The 14725-nt window shown below is 43.4% G+C and overlaps 2 protein-coding genes across 13 annotated transcripts in view; one reads left to right on the top strand and one right to left on the bottom strand.

The window, feature by feature from the left end:
- The window catches only part of LOC130190326 (ankyrin-3-like), a 74458-nt gene that overhangs the window by 8368 nt on the left and 51365 nt on the right, over nt 1-14725 (top strand). For 8 of the 9 annotated variants that reach the window (XM_056409665.1, XM_056409664.1, XM_056409663.1 and 5 more), the window contains exon 2: nt 9170-9271. In XM_056409665.1, the coding sequence (XP_056265640.1) occupies nt 9170-9271 (102 nt within the window). Of the gene's footprint in view, nt 1-9169; nt 9272-13281; nt 14184-14725 lie in introns of those variants that run through there. The other variant, XM_056409669.1, reaches the window with a different exon arrangement.
- The window catches only part of ppp2r2ca (protein phosphatase 2, regulatory subunit B, gamma a), a 57973-nt gene that overhangs the window by 41573 nt on the left and 1675 nt on the right, over nt 1-14725 (bottom strand). The gene's annotated exons all lie outside the window — the stretch shown is intronic.

The raw sequence follows: 14725 nt of genomic DNA, 5'->3' as shown, positions 1-14725 counted from the left end.
CGACTCACTCGTGTTCATAGCGATGGAAAATGAAAGCGTGGGAGGTATCTGGGGTCTCCTTGGTGTTGTCCTTCCCGCCCACTGTACTCCTCTCCCCCCCAGCCCCCCCTCGCCCAGTGGCTCTTGGGGAGGCACTCTGGATTTACTGTATTACTCCCAGGAAGACCTTTCGGTTCCACTCACACACTCACTGACCAGGTTACCAGAAGCCGAATGCGTCACCTAAACCAAACAGAAGTACGCTCTAATGCAAACTAGCTTTTCTTAGAGTGGGGTTGGGAAATTGTGGTCATAAAAAATGCACGGGCTTCTAGAAGTCTAAATGAGTCAGACCCTTCCTGCATTAACTCTCCGATGCATTATTTGCTGCCAGACACTCACCACTAGCCAAACTCCACGAGTCAGCGCTATGGCTCCATTAGCTGGTGGATGAATCAGAAACAACAACAACAACAACAACAAGTGAAATACCAGTGAAAAAAACAAGGCAGTGGCTCCCAGGAGCACAGAGAGGAGTTGGAACATCGGTTCAGCAATCTTATTTTGTCATAATGTGCCGTTGTTGAATGTTCTGGTTAACACTTTGGCCATATTAACGTTGAGGTTGAAGTTATTAATATTGCAAAATACATCAATATTGCAGCACATTTCTTTAGTTTTCAAAAAATCTTTGAGATTGCCACATCAGCATTAACTCGACACCACATGAACATTTTAAATAGCTAATGGATCCGTGATATCATAAAAAACTAGTGCTGTGAAAAATAACGCGTTAACTCAGTTACAGGTTTAACTAGTTATTTATTTTTAACGCATTTAACGCATGCGCAGAATGAGCTTCCAATCCGTCTGTTGTTGGTCGTCGGGACGAAAAAAAAGTCACTTGCAAAATGAGCTTCCAATCCACCACTTCAATCTGAACTCTGTCCGCTCTCATGCAGACGGTCTGTTCATCGGTAATGATCCTTCCGCAGGTTCACCTCCGGAAACCTTGTTACGACTTTTACTTCCTGTAGATCAGGGTCTCAACACGTCGATCGCGACCTGCCAGTCGATCGCGGCGTAGTGTCGGTAGATCGCATGACATTAAAAAGATTGGCCCGCCCCCTGACATGTTCTCTAGAGCACGTCTTTGTTCTTTTATTAAACTAAACGTCTGTTGTTGATCGTATCTCCACAGCAGCATGTCATTTCTGTCTCTTCGCGTTGCGTTAACACTTATCGATCTCCGTCTGGCGCGCCACAGAGCTCCGTGCGCGCGCATCGGGACCGAGCAAAAAAAAAGTCACTTGTCCCCGCGGTCCCTTTCATCACGGCCCAGTTCATGAAGAAAACCCACACAGTCAGTTTGCCTCAGCAGCTGCTAGAGGAAGACTAGAGGCCTTTAGATTGTATCATGGTGGAGTTAATGGTTGACAAACAAGAGAAAAATGTTCTGTTTAACCCTCCTGTTACCTTTACATTTACTAACATATTTTACCCTCGGGGTCAATTTGACCCCAGCAATTAAAACCTCCAGAAAATTATTAGAATTAATATTGCTTCCCAAGTTTAAGTGTGAGGTACTTTATGTTTGTTTGTTGACTACCTAAATAGCCCTTTAAATAAATAAAAAAGTTGATATTTCTGATATGTTTGACACAGTGAAAAACAGCCTGGGGTCAAATTGACCCCAAAGAACACCGACATTAAACATTGAATGGGGTCAAATTGACCCGAAAGGTAACAGGAGGGTTAAACATTCTGTTTAGGATGAAGATGTATTAATGTTCCATATGGAAGAAAACTGCTAAATAACTGCTGAGTTGCAGCACCATTGTATAGAAGAATGTATAAATGTATATATCCGTCTTTTGTCATAAATCTCTATGTTCTCACAAAATATACCGAGAATATCGGTAATATGTGATTAATCATGATTAATCCACAAAAACCTGTGATTAACCCGATTAAAAATTTTAATCGTTTCACAGCCCTATAAAAAACACAATTGTTTCCACAATAATAAGTGCATACAAGAAATCATCAACCCAACCAACCTTCCACCTGTCAGGCTCAACGGCAATAAACGGAACAAATTCTACATTTGCCCCCAAAAGCCCTCTCTTGCTCACTTCTCGTGTGCGTGCAGTGGCCTTGCCCTGAGGTAGAGGGAAACACACCACTGGATGTGTATGTTTGAGCTCATTTAGTGCAAACGATGTACTTTCCATTGCAGCTAATTATGTTCCGGTGAATCGATTAATGCTTTCCTCCCACGCGGGCAGCCATTGGTTCATTTAAGTTCACGAAGGGTATGAAGTGCAATAAAGTCGCCCATACGAGCAAATGGGCAGTCCATCGCAGTAAATCACATTGGAAAGTTCAGAGCGAGCACTGAATACAGAACACGCTTAATGTGTTGTGGGAAAATCAGATGCCAAAGACAAAGAGTGAACGTGAACATTGTGAAAAAGTCCCTTTTCTCGGGCTGCAAGCATCTCTTTTTTCTTTGCATATATTAAACATGATAGTGCGCCCGCACACAAACACACACACACACGCACAGACCCCAAACCTGCGGCAGACGTCCAGTCTCAGGCTGAAGCACGTGAGCATGGGCAGAGATCCGCATCTCCCACATCAGTCTGTCACGGAGTCCTAATGGGAGGTTTAAAAGCCTTTTGGATCTATAAAAATGAAAAGCAGACTATTAACCCCTCCCCTGTGAACGAGGTCCACTAAGACAATAGAAACAGGAGCCCACATGAGCTCCCGTCGGAGCGCCCTCTCAATGTAATCGGACTCCTAAATGGACACGCACGCACACGCACACGCACACACACACACACACACACACACACATACACAGACACAATGGTATAATGCATTCTCCTAATGTGTATTACCTTGCTTGAGTGATGAAAGGGATCAATGCAGGTCATTGATCAGCCGTTGCTGATGCATTTATACACTGAAAAGTTAGTAGAATAGTATTTATAAAGCCATAATGTGTGCACACATACACGCACAGAAACACACACACGCACAGCGATAACAACATTTACTGGAAGAACACAGTTTCAGTCTCAACTAACATGCAGATCAATAAGTGTATAGATTGTGTCTGGTGTCGCTGAAACTCCAGGTACAGTGTACAGCAGTTGTTACTTTTCAAGGAGTAGATCTGCATGCATCGGGACGTTTATACTATGGGGGATTTATTACATTTTTTTAAGGACTTTGAAATAGTTGACAAGTTATATATTTCGGACATAGACAATCATTTGTGTAGGAAGTAAGATATGAAGCACAAAAAGACAAATAAAAAAATGTATTAATGGACATATAGTAAAGATAATCCAAGTCTTTTCAAGACTCTGTTGTGATCATTTTATTTTAGCAGTCACACTTTGGCTCACCTTTTAAAGCACAAGATGTGCTGTGCTTGGTTGTGAGGTGGTCCTAGTTCTAAAAGAAGAACAAAAGGGGAATCGTTTAATTAATTCTATGTATTTAAATATACTATACGCAATTAAAAAAAACTTAATTTAATATTCAGAATATTTTTAAATTGATTAACTATCCTGGAAAAGGAATAAGTAGATCTGAAGATCTTTGGTCTAAATGTCAGTTGCATAGAATAATGATCCAAAGAAATCAGAAGTAGAAAGTATTTCCTTCTGTTAGCTTTTTTTAATTTTTACAGTTATCACCAACATATTACCGTTATATATTACTTTTCCTATATCTATTGAGTTCAATCAGAGCTCCTTTGCCATATTCTCCGTTCCACCAGCAGAGGGTGCTAGAGGAGCAGAGCACGGCCTCAGACACAGTTGGAACTGAACCATCATGGAAGCCGGTGGCTGTGACCAGAAAAGAGGGCTGTTAGACGGCGTTCTTAGTGTGGAGTGATTCAGCAGATCCGTCCCATTCACTCGCAGACTGGTGTTGTGATTGTTGTTGAATTTAAACCAGTGAAAACGCATCAAATACGTGTGAACAGAAATAGAGGCGTGAGATAGTGCCCCTGTCCCTGGTGCTGAAATGTCAAACTCCTGACATTAGCTGCACTGACAGAGAGGACACCTTGACACCCACTCGTCTGCTGGTGGTGGGCACACCCACACACACACACACATGCACACAATGTCAAATCCTATTCCATGACACAGCAGTACCGTCGGTGCGGTGCAGTTGAGATTCAGACCGACCCACTTTCCCCTCCCCAGTGCAGCATAACAAATAGACGCTCTGCTTTTTTCTTTGATGGATTGATCATCTTGTATATCTTTATACCCCCACATTCCTTAATTTCCCTTGTACTCTGTTCATCTAAAGAACATATATATATTTTTGTAGAAATCAAACTCCTATTTAAATCTGTTCTAGTAACAACAGCTAGGCGGGTTCACTGTGACACACAGTTAAGGCCATCGGTGTCTTCAGTCGTCCTCGTTTCACAAATCCTTGAAAACATCCCCAAAATGTTTAGCCTCCAACCTTTTCTGTGAAATCACTAGAAGAAGACGGGGAAGTAACAAGCTGCTATATCTAAGGGATTCAGCAGCAAACGGCGATCATGTAAAGATATGGTGGAGGAGTCCTTCTCCTCCTCTGTGTGTGAGCTGCTATTAGAGCTTCTCCTTGTTTTGTTAACATAGCCGGGCTTTCAGTGCATGTGAGCGTGCCCCACTGGGCAGCTCGAGGCCACTGCTCTGCACTCAACCTCTGGTTCTGCCAAGTGAGGCCGATGCGGAAGTGTCTTAAAACTTGCATTCTCTCTACTGGCCAAAAAAGAAGTCTGGTTGAAAAGAAGTCTTTGGGAAAATTACTCCACTTCTCTCTTGATTTGTTCCCTCAGTAAACAACATGAGTTCATAGTCTCAATCTCTAGTTTTTTCACAACATCATGATGTTCATTTAGTAAATGATGGTCTATTTAGAGAAATAACCCCAATCTCGTATTCAGCACCTTTTTATAAAACAACTAATATCACAAATTGGTTGAACCTTTGCAAATAGCAGACACATTTGATTTCATTTCTGACATTCTGCAAGTCAAACAAAATGCTTTTATCCCATTTATCTCAGTGTCCCTCAAATCCAAGGAGGGGGGGGGGGGTTACTATTTCTGACACTACTACTGTAGGCCACCAACACTGGATGACACAGTGTTCAGCAACAATGCTTTACAGTAATACTCACCTCATTTCCAATGTTTTCTCCCGCTCTACCTCCCTAATCCAGCCCCTCCCCCTCCTCACCCATTGACCTTTCCTCAGGATACAGTGCATTTTTATAGCGGGAGAGTAGCTGTGGCGGTCAGCTGGCTTTTTGGCATGCAGCCTCCCTAAACCCCTGTTACACACACACAACAACACTTTCCTGTAACTGTAGCTCACATACACACATTTACACTCACATGAATGTACATGCACATGCACATGCTCACACAAACACACACACACACCAACACGCTTTGAAGCCACATCTGTTCACACGGAGTAGGGTTTTCATTTACATCTGGACTGGGTCATTTCCAGTGTGTGTGTGTGTGTGTGTGTGTGTGGGACATGTAGGGAGTAAGCTGATGAGTCTGACTCTCATTATTCAGCAACTCTTTTCAGTCATCATCTCCTCCCTCATATTTTGCGCACATGAATCTAAATGGTTGATTTTCTTTTATTTATATTTTTTGTGATGGAGATCCATCAGCTGCTTCCCTGATTGAAGTAGAGGGACAAAGGGCTGATTGTCCTCCTGATGTTTCTCCGAAGAGAAAATAAATACTGAATGGCATCATTTCCGGAGCCAACTCGTGATCTTAGGGATCTTTACTTTTTTTTTCAATCAAGAAGGATTTCTTGGAATCATTTGGAACACCGGTAGCAAAATGAACTTTTTTAAATGTAATTTAAATGTTTTTAACTTAAAATGTCCATTCGGTAAAACACAGTTTATTTGTGTACGTGCGGTTCTTAGTGTTTGTGAAGGACATATAAAACAGGTTTTCTTTTGAGAGAGAGAAATCGGTATAGAAAGGGGACGTCATGGCCCACGCTGCGGCCCACCTGAAGAAAGGCCGCGAGCTCGAGGACAATCCCGAATACAGAGCTCTGCAGAAAGCCCGGGAGAGGAGGAGACGGCATCAGGAGAAAGCTGAGCGAAGGCGGGAGGTAAAAACCCTCGGACAAAATCTGGATTACGGGTTTGTGTCGCGTTACGCTCGCTTCTTAATTTTTTATTTATTTCAACCACACACGCTCTTGTGGGTTTAAGATAAGCGATGATGGCCGGGCATTGTGTGGGAGAGAGGGTGAGGTGGGGGGGTTGCACAGATGTGCGATGGTTTACCGTTCACGGTGAGGGAGATGGATGATGCTGGAGCAGATGACAGATGTGAGAAAAGGCTCACGCTCAGATGGGAGGTCGCATGGAGAGACCTTTTGGGGAAATATTTTGAGAGGAGAGGGTATGTTACGTATGTTTTATGCACACAAGTAAAGTGATTGCCTTGGATGCTGTGTGACCTACACTCAATACTGTGCCTCAAACAATAAAGGGACAGTTCAACCCCAAATCAAAAACTACATATTTCCCCTCTTCTTTGTCGTGCTATTCATCAATCTCGATCGTTTCGGTGTGAGTTTCCTAGTCCATCAAGATATCTGCTTTCCGTCTTATGTAACGGGACTCTGCCACTCGGCTTGTGCTCCTCGAAGCGGTAAAATGCATTTGAAAGACAGCAACGTTTTTTTTCAAGAAATCATGAGGCGGGAGCAGTTCTATGCTCAAAAACACGCAGAACGTTGTTTAAACGTCTTTAACGGATATTCACGCAAGCGATCCAACGAACAACTGTAACTGACGGCAGTCGGATAGACAACTAATCGTTGACCTATGGCCGGTCAAATCCTCTACAGACACAGAGATTACAGCTGGTTCTCAATCAACCCAATCCCATGCGTGTGTGTGTGCGTTATCTTGGCAGGAGTGACCAACGAGACTGCGAAAGCAGACGTGACGTGACGATAAAATGCATATGTACGGACTGTTAGGAAAAACATTTGTGTTTGCAAGTCTGTGATGATGTGCATTTGCGATCATAACGTCTTCCAAAGCACAAACAAGTATCGGGCATGGCTACACAGCAGACTGTTATATTCTTCTCATGATGAACAATGTTTTCAGATTACTGTGTACATTTCTCGGGGTCCTGTGTTTCAGGATCAACTTCCGGCACTCCTTACTCCACACACACACACACACACACACACACACAGCATGCGGCCTTCGGCTCCAACCCAGCTGTCATGCACCACAACCCTGGGTACTTGCAGCAAAGGGGTTGTGGTCTCCACTGGAGAAAAGGGTCTGGGAAGGTAAAAATAGCCAAGGTGGGAGAGGCAGCAAGGATTCAGGGAGAGCTAGAGGAATAGTAGACATGACTGGGCCTTGACAGAGGGATCCAAGACTGAGGAGCCTCTTATGCTGCATGGGCGAGGGATAAAGAGAATTGGAGGGAAGAGCGACAGGTGATAGGAAACTCACTGAGATCTGACAGAAGGTCATTTAATGTGTTGCAAGATTGATGCGTCGGATCGTCAGGGGAAGTGTGCTGCAAAGGCTTTTAACCTCAGGACACAGTGAGAAACTGGGAGGACTGGCCCGTCGGACACCGGACACTGAGTGAAGGAAGGCTGCAGCTTTTAGCTATCGCTCTGGAGTTATCGTCTGATTCGGATGGTAACCATGGGCAACGCAGCAACATGTCATGTCTGTGGATCAGATAAAACTTTAAGGACCGCTGGGAGCGTCATCGATTTAAAGCGCAGCGCTGACGGCGACGGAGCCGCCGACTCTGAGGATGATTCGCTGGTAAGAGGTGGAGCGTCTTCTGTGTTATTGGGGACGTGTTTAACGAAGCATATTGTAGTAATCACTCTGCTGCTGCGTGCGTGCATGCGTGCGCGGGGTGACAACCACACGTGAGAAGATTAACCCTTGATAGGGGCGGGGCTTCAGCCCTGATTTGTGATTAGGAGTTAGATTGTGTTTACCTCACACGTTAACACCCAGTTGTGATTGATTGACATGTTGCAGACTTAACGCCACTAAAAAGTGATTAAAACCTTTTTAAACACTCTTTCAAATGCAGGAGTCCTTTACAAGAGCAGTGTCACACTTGTGCACTTCAATATCCATCCATACATTTTGTCAAGTATCTTTATAATTGTTCATTATTGGTCAATATTGATCAATCAACAGAAAAGTAATACGTAATAATATATACAATATAATATTTTTTCTATGTCTGTATTTGATGACTGTATAGATGTGCATTTTTCCAGACAAATAATTGATTATTCAAAATACATAACCTCCAGATTAATTTATAATGAATCCTATTTTTATTTCGAGCCATTATGTCCCAGCATACTTATATTATTGACTGATATTGGCTTATTTTCATTTTATAGTTTTTTATGTAACCTGTATTCTATGTAACCCTTATTTCAACAGTAATATTTATTTTTAACATTATATATATATATATATATATATATATGTATAATCGATCAGTGTAAAACTTAAGATACTGTTGGTAGATACACATGCAGCATAACAGTGTGTGTGTGTGTGTGCTTGTTTTGCAGCTGCTTGTGCAGCCTATGTGTGGCAGTGACATTTAGAATCGCCTACTCAGACATTTTATGATAGAAGCAGGAAGCCTTACTTCCATAAATTCAAAAACACTCTCTGAACCCTCGTTATCATTGACAACATCCATCTGCTCCACAGACTGACTAAATTGAGTTTCAGAATTTCTTTTTAATGCAGATGTGTACTTAAATAGAACGTGCAGGGTGAACACCATCACTTGCCAATAATGAAGTGAAAGATCTGTATTTAGATTGGAAATCTCCACATGATCTGTAGAAATGTTTTTAAGAATCTTTTCTCGGTGCTGGGTGAAAAAAAGTGTATATATCGATTAGTTTTCCTATAATAGGCCATTCTAATATGGTCTGACCTCACTCTGTTCTGATCTAACCTTCACTGTGACCTTCATACATTCCACCTCCCCCAGAAACTATTAGAAGTAAACACAAATCAATGAAAACTAAATCACTAAAAAACATTTGCATTCTTATCATCCCCTCTTTTCTGTCCATCCCTCCAGTCTGACAGTAACACCAGCTTCCTGCGGGCGGCCAGAGCGGGGAACATCGACAAAGTCCTCGACTTCCTGAAAAATGGAGTCGACATCAGCACCTGTAACCAGGTAAGGAAACTTTGAGGCTGTTTCTGTTCCATTTATTCCCCGGTCACTCACACTGTTGTGCAATAAAACACATTGGAGAACAATAAAGGGTCAAAAGGTCACGGGAAGATTTCGTCTTAAGCCTTTTGACTTAAGGACTTAGCCCGTCTAGACTTGTCATCAATTGTAGTCTCCATCTTGTCAGCCAGATGTTGGTATTTGTGTCAAAGGAAAAGCAGGTTTACATAAATTTGTCTTATTTTAAGTTTTTTTCCAATAATTTGTCGGGAAGTATACAATTCCACTAAACGTATCTTTTTACTGTGTTCGGAATATTGCTAGCAATGTACGGCGTGCGCCAACGAGCTTTCAAAACCGTCTGAATCGAACCCTCACTCTGCTGTGTCACGGTGGCGCCACACGGCCGATTCCTAAAACCTGCCAGGCCGCCGCCCACTCAGGAGCATATCAACCCCTTGCATCTACCATCCCTCCCCCCTGTTCCCTGGCACCACACCCTCTTTTCCCTCCAAGCTCAGCTGGAATTGACGAGTCTATGTCCCTCTGACAGCTGCTCTCACCCCCACCCCCCCTCACCCAGATTCCTCAGAAGAGTGGGGGATTTGGGAGGGTGCAAAATACTTCCGCCTAGATCTCTGTCCAGCTGCCCCCTCCTTGCCCCTCCCCCGCCTTGTCTATGTCACTGTGATTTACACAGGAGTCACAAGGTAGCTTAAAGGAGCACGGGGGTAGTGCCTACGTGAGTCTCCTCATGTTGTGTCTCATTTATTCACTGGGCTGTAATTGGTTGTAAGGAAGTGGCAACTGCCCACCCATTTGTTGTCATGGGCACCAGGGGTTTTGTGTTGTGTATCAAGAGGAAAGCCCTAAATAGTTGGGGCTGTGATTCTACACACCCACACACCCACAGTCTCTCTCTCTCTCTCTCGCTCTCTCTCTCTCTTTCTAACACACACACACACACTCCCTCCCTGCAACAGGAGAGCCTTGCCCTTCATTGTATCTGTCAGATGATCACATTGGAGCCCTTTGCAAGTGCCCAAAAATGCGGGTGACATTTTCATATATATCCCAGTGATGCTCTCACTTTGTGCGTCGGTCTGTCTGTGTGTCTGTGTGTGTGTGTGTGTGTGTGTGTGTGTGTGTGTGTGTTTCTGAGAGACAGAGAGTGGCCACTATGCTGTAATATAGGAGACATAATGTACTGGGGAGATAAATACCACTCGGCTCAGTTACTGCCGCTAAATTTCCTCGATTAACTCGTCACTCGACTTGCCGTTAAATTAAAAAAATGACGGGGCACATATTCACGAACTAGTTTCCTTGTTTCACATTCTAATTTACGTCACATGAATGTAAATTCCAGTCCTTGTATTCCTCCTGGAGGCATGGTTGACGGTTTGTTTGATCCTTTTTGTGTTGCTGGCAGCCGAGGAGACGTTTTGAATGCACCACGCTGTGTTGCGTTCACGCAGGTGCCCTTAGATTTGATTCCATTTGAACTGTAATGATATTTGTAAGGAGATACACATTTCCACAACCACCTGAGGTATCGTAGGAGGCCCAGTTGATGACTCAAAGGTCTCATGTGATTAGCAGCAACATCGCTCCCAAGGAAACGAGTGGCTCAAACTCATGGCAGTGGATAAGCACTCATAATCTGTATTAGTTCGTCAGCATTGCAAGTCGAGTGCCTGATGAGAAGAGCCCTAATGAAATTATATCAATCTTTTGAAATGTTCGGCCTCGTAACTGGAATTAACAATCCAAATGATAATTAATCATGAATTTGCGATATTTGAGCTGTTTGGTGGTTCCTGTGAGAAGTGGGTGAGCCTTTGGTATCGATGTCCACCGGGCGAAAGAGAACACAAAGTAATTTTTAATGCAGATGATATTCTTCTAAAGTGACAGATAACTTAGATGAGATATACAATTTGAAGTCTGAAGCTATTTCTTGATCTAAATTATGTCCCTGGCAATTTAAATGGTTTCCATCTGGATTCTTGTTTCGGGGCGTGATGATCACAAAAGTATTGTATAATATAAAACATAATACCTCCTGTTCCAAAATGTTTTTAATATACTCCCTAACTAGTCAAAATTGGGTCAACCTTTTACATGATGGAAATGCCCCAGATCAACATGTTCACTCCTCCTCTCCTTGATGGATTTAACAGAGCCAGCCAGGCGGCAGTAGAGGAGGTGGTCTGGGATCCTCTCACTCACTCAGTTATCTCCCGCTTGTGTATATAGCTGATATATGACATATCCATCAATCCCCAAACTATGAGGGTGTTAAGTTAAAAGAAAGAAGATAAAGAATAACAAGTAGGAATTACTGGACTGACAAAAATGGGAAGGTTGACGTTTATGGAGGATGAAAGCTGTTGGAATTCCAAAAGAGAAAGGGGCTCGTTGCTATATGAATGCAAGATGGTACACGGCTATTGCCGGACATGTCAACAGCAGACTGGAAAGGGTCTCTTGAGGGTCCGGCTGTCGGCCTTATGCATATTGGGGATCTTAAGAATGGAGAGACGTTTGAAGTTTAATAATTTTTTATCAGCATTGTTATTTTCTGTAATGTCATCGGATACGATCCAGGAAATGTATCTATAAAATTCGTAGTAGCAGAAGTAATAACATTGATGGCGTTACTTAAGACGTCTGCGGGAGACGCAGCAACGCCAGTCAGGAATCCTGAGTGCCGCGACGTGTTCGTTGCAAACTAAAGAATCAGATCCTGGAGAGCAGCAGTAACAGAGTGGCGAAGGCCAGAGCCCGGCGCCAAGGGCCAGAGGGGCTGTCCAAGGAAGAGGAAGAGGCACACTCCATGAGACTGAGTGTAGTGGGATGAATAAAACACTTTCTTTACAGATAGCTTAAGCCCTCGCTTTTTTCCTTGGGCGCACAAAACGTTCCATTGTGGTGCCCGTGTTGGTGCCTGCGGACAGGTTCATTTCAATGCCCTCACAATGAAAGACTTCCCCCTCTAATCTACCAGAATGCTAATCCTCGGTGAGTGATATTACTCATTTAATCTGAATGCATTTACATTATTCCCCCCTCCCCCCTGTCATTTTGGCCTATAACACAACCAAATGTACGTTATTACCACGTGTGTTTATATCAAAGGTCAGAGGTCAAAGGGACGTGAATGTTAATCTGCGTTGGATGGGTCTCAGCGGCGTCCCTCGTGCCAGGAAGCACCACAAACTGCCGGGGATCACTGCGTCGGGCTGGACGTCCATTAGCTAAATGAAGCTTTCGTTTGCAGCTCAGAGGGAAAGGAGATTTGGATCAGCTCGTGCGACATGGGGCGGAGTGTATCAGAGAGTCCGCTGTGGGCTTTGCTGGTCGGGGACGGGATTGAGGCTCGATAATAAGATTGCATCATTCTTACGAGTCCAATATTTCAGGAGTGAATGTTCAAACCAAACAAAGAGGTTCTAGTCTGACATTAGGAGGTAGTTTCATCCCTTGCCTGTTGATTTATGATTTACTGGGGCGATGACATTAGAAGTGTTGGCATCGTGACCTCACAAACCCAATGAATGTTTCTCGATGGGAGAGAATGGTGAGCATCTCCAGCTCGGTGCGACCACGCCCATCTCCTGGTGACTGAGACGATGGTGACGATGATGTTCACGGTAGTGCAGAAAGGATTAGGCAGTCAATCGATCCGCTGATGATTGACTCAATGTTAGTTTTTAAAAAGCAGAAATGGTTAAATATCTTCTTTGCTGTTTCTGCTTCATAAAATACAACAATATGGCAGGTAATTGTAAATTGTGAATCAACGATACACTTATTATTTGGAAAAACAAACTAAAAACTGAAAGATTGATAGTGATACCACAAATGGGCTGTTATTTTACATAGTCCATGTATCGCAAGAAATATATATATATGTATGTCTCTGTAATTTCCCTTGAAACTGTTCATTTTGTAATACAATTCTTAATTGAATGAAAACATTTATTTATAGTTTGTAGTTTTATTTATAAAAAACATTTAATCAACACAGGAGTTGAACAAAAAATAAATACATTTTGACAACAAAATTGTTTAATTCATATAAACTATTTACTTATTGAATTACCAGAAAACAGGCTGTATCGAGATATGGAAGTACAAGGATAAACAAGTTTTATGTCCGTTGTTTATGAACTTTTTGCATTAGGACATATGGCTCTCATTCTTGACCTTTTAAAGACATGACAGAGTCACACGTGATCATGCTTTGGCCTCTTATGAATGCCCACTTTTTATTTTTTATGTTTGAAAGGTTGACATTTTCAGCAGCTTCTAAATTTGATCCTTGTTCGTGTGTATGTATGTGTGTTGTGTTCTACATATATAGCCTCTGTGACTGTGCAGAAACATGACACCCCCTTTGGCTGTTTGGCATTTGGCAACTAAGAGGGCGAGTGTTAACATATTTGTGTGCGTGCATGCGTGCTGTGCGCGCGCGAGGGAGGGAAGAAGGCAATGATAGAGGTGTAAGCAACATAAGGACTCCTGAAGACATCAGTGAAGAGTGTTCAGAGCCAGGAGGCACAGTTCTTCTCCGTAAGCCATCTGATAGAGTGTGCAAGGCGGGGAGAAGGAGCCAGACAGAACCAGAAGCTTGGATCTAAACCCTGGGGAGTGGGTTGGGAGGGGGGCGTGGGGTGCTAGAGGAAGGAGGAAGAGTGATGGTTGGAGCTCCATCACTTCTAAATCCAGCTTAAAGCACCATTTTAAAAGGCAAAAGAAAGAAATAGAAAGAGTTTGGAAGGGAACTGACAAGAAAGAAAATGAGACAGAGAGAGAACAGGGAACTAGAACTTCAAAACGAGGTCACCGTTTAAGATACTCAGAGAGTTTCAGAGAGACACGGTGCAGGATGGACGAAGACGAGTACGAGGTGAATCATCCTTCTCTCTCTCTGTGTGTGTGTGTGTGTGTGTGTGTGTGTACGTCAACTGTGTTGCGACCACTTGTTGTGAAACGTTTACGTTCTCCTCCTTCTCCTCCTCCTCCGCCACTGCCTAGCGTATCCCTCAGGTCCTGATGGATCGGAGAGGCCTTTGGATGCGATGCTGGCAGTAAAACTGCCTTGAGGGGGGAACATTTTAAATCCGCCGTATTTCCTCTAATTGATTCTACCTCCAGAGTACTTGTCTGGGCGGCTGTGGATCAGCTGTCCTTCAATCACACGGTTTGATCCCCCGGCGCCGAGAGTCTGTGTGTCATGAGACAGCTGTCCGCCCAAATTGCTCCTGCAGACTGTGTCTGGGTGTGAATGTTGGATTCAGGACCCGATGGGCAGGTGGCTCCTTGCGTGGTAGCCTCTGCCATCAGGGTGTGAGCGGGTGAATGATGACAGTGTGAAAAGCCGGAAGACTAGAAAAGTCCATTCACCAGTCTGGTGTTTAAATGTCTGGATGTTGTAAAGTATTTTATAAA

This window comes from Pseudoliparis swirei, chromosome 24, assembly GCF_029220125.1.
Source record: "Pseudoliparis swirei isolate HS2019 ecotype Mariana Trench chromosome 24, NWPU_hadal_v1, whole genome shotgun sequence".
Taxonomy (NCBI): Eukaryota; Metazoa; Chordata; class Actinopteri; order Perciformes; family Liparidae; genus Pseudoliparis; species Pseudoliparis swirei.
Note: the sequence above shows the minus strand (reverse complement) of the source record. Positions and strands in the feature narration are given on the sequence as shown.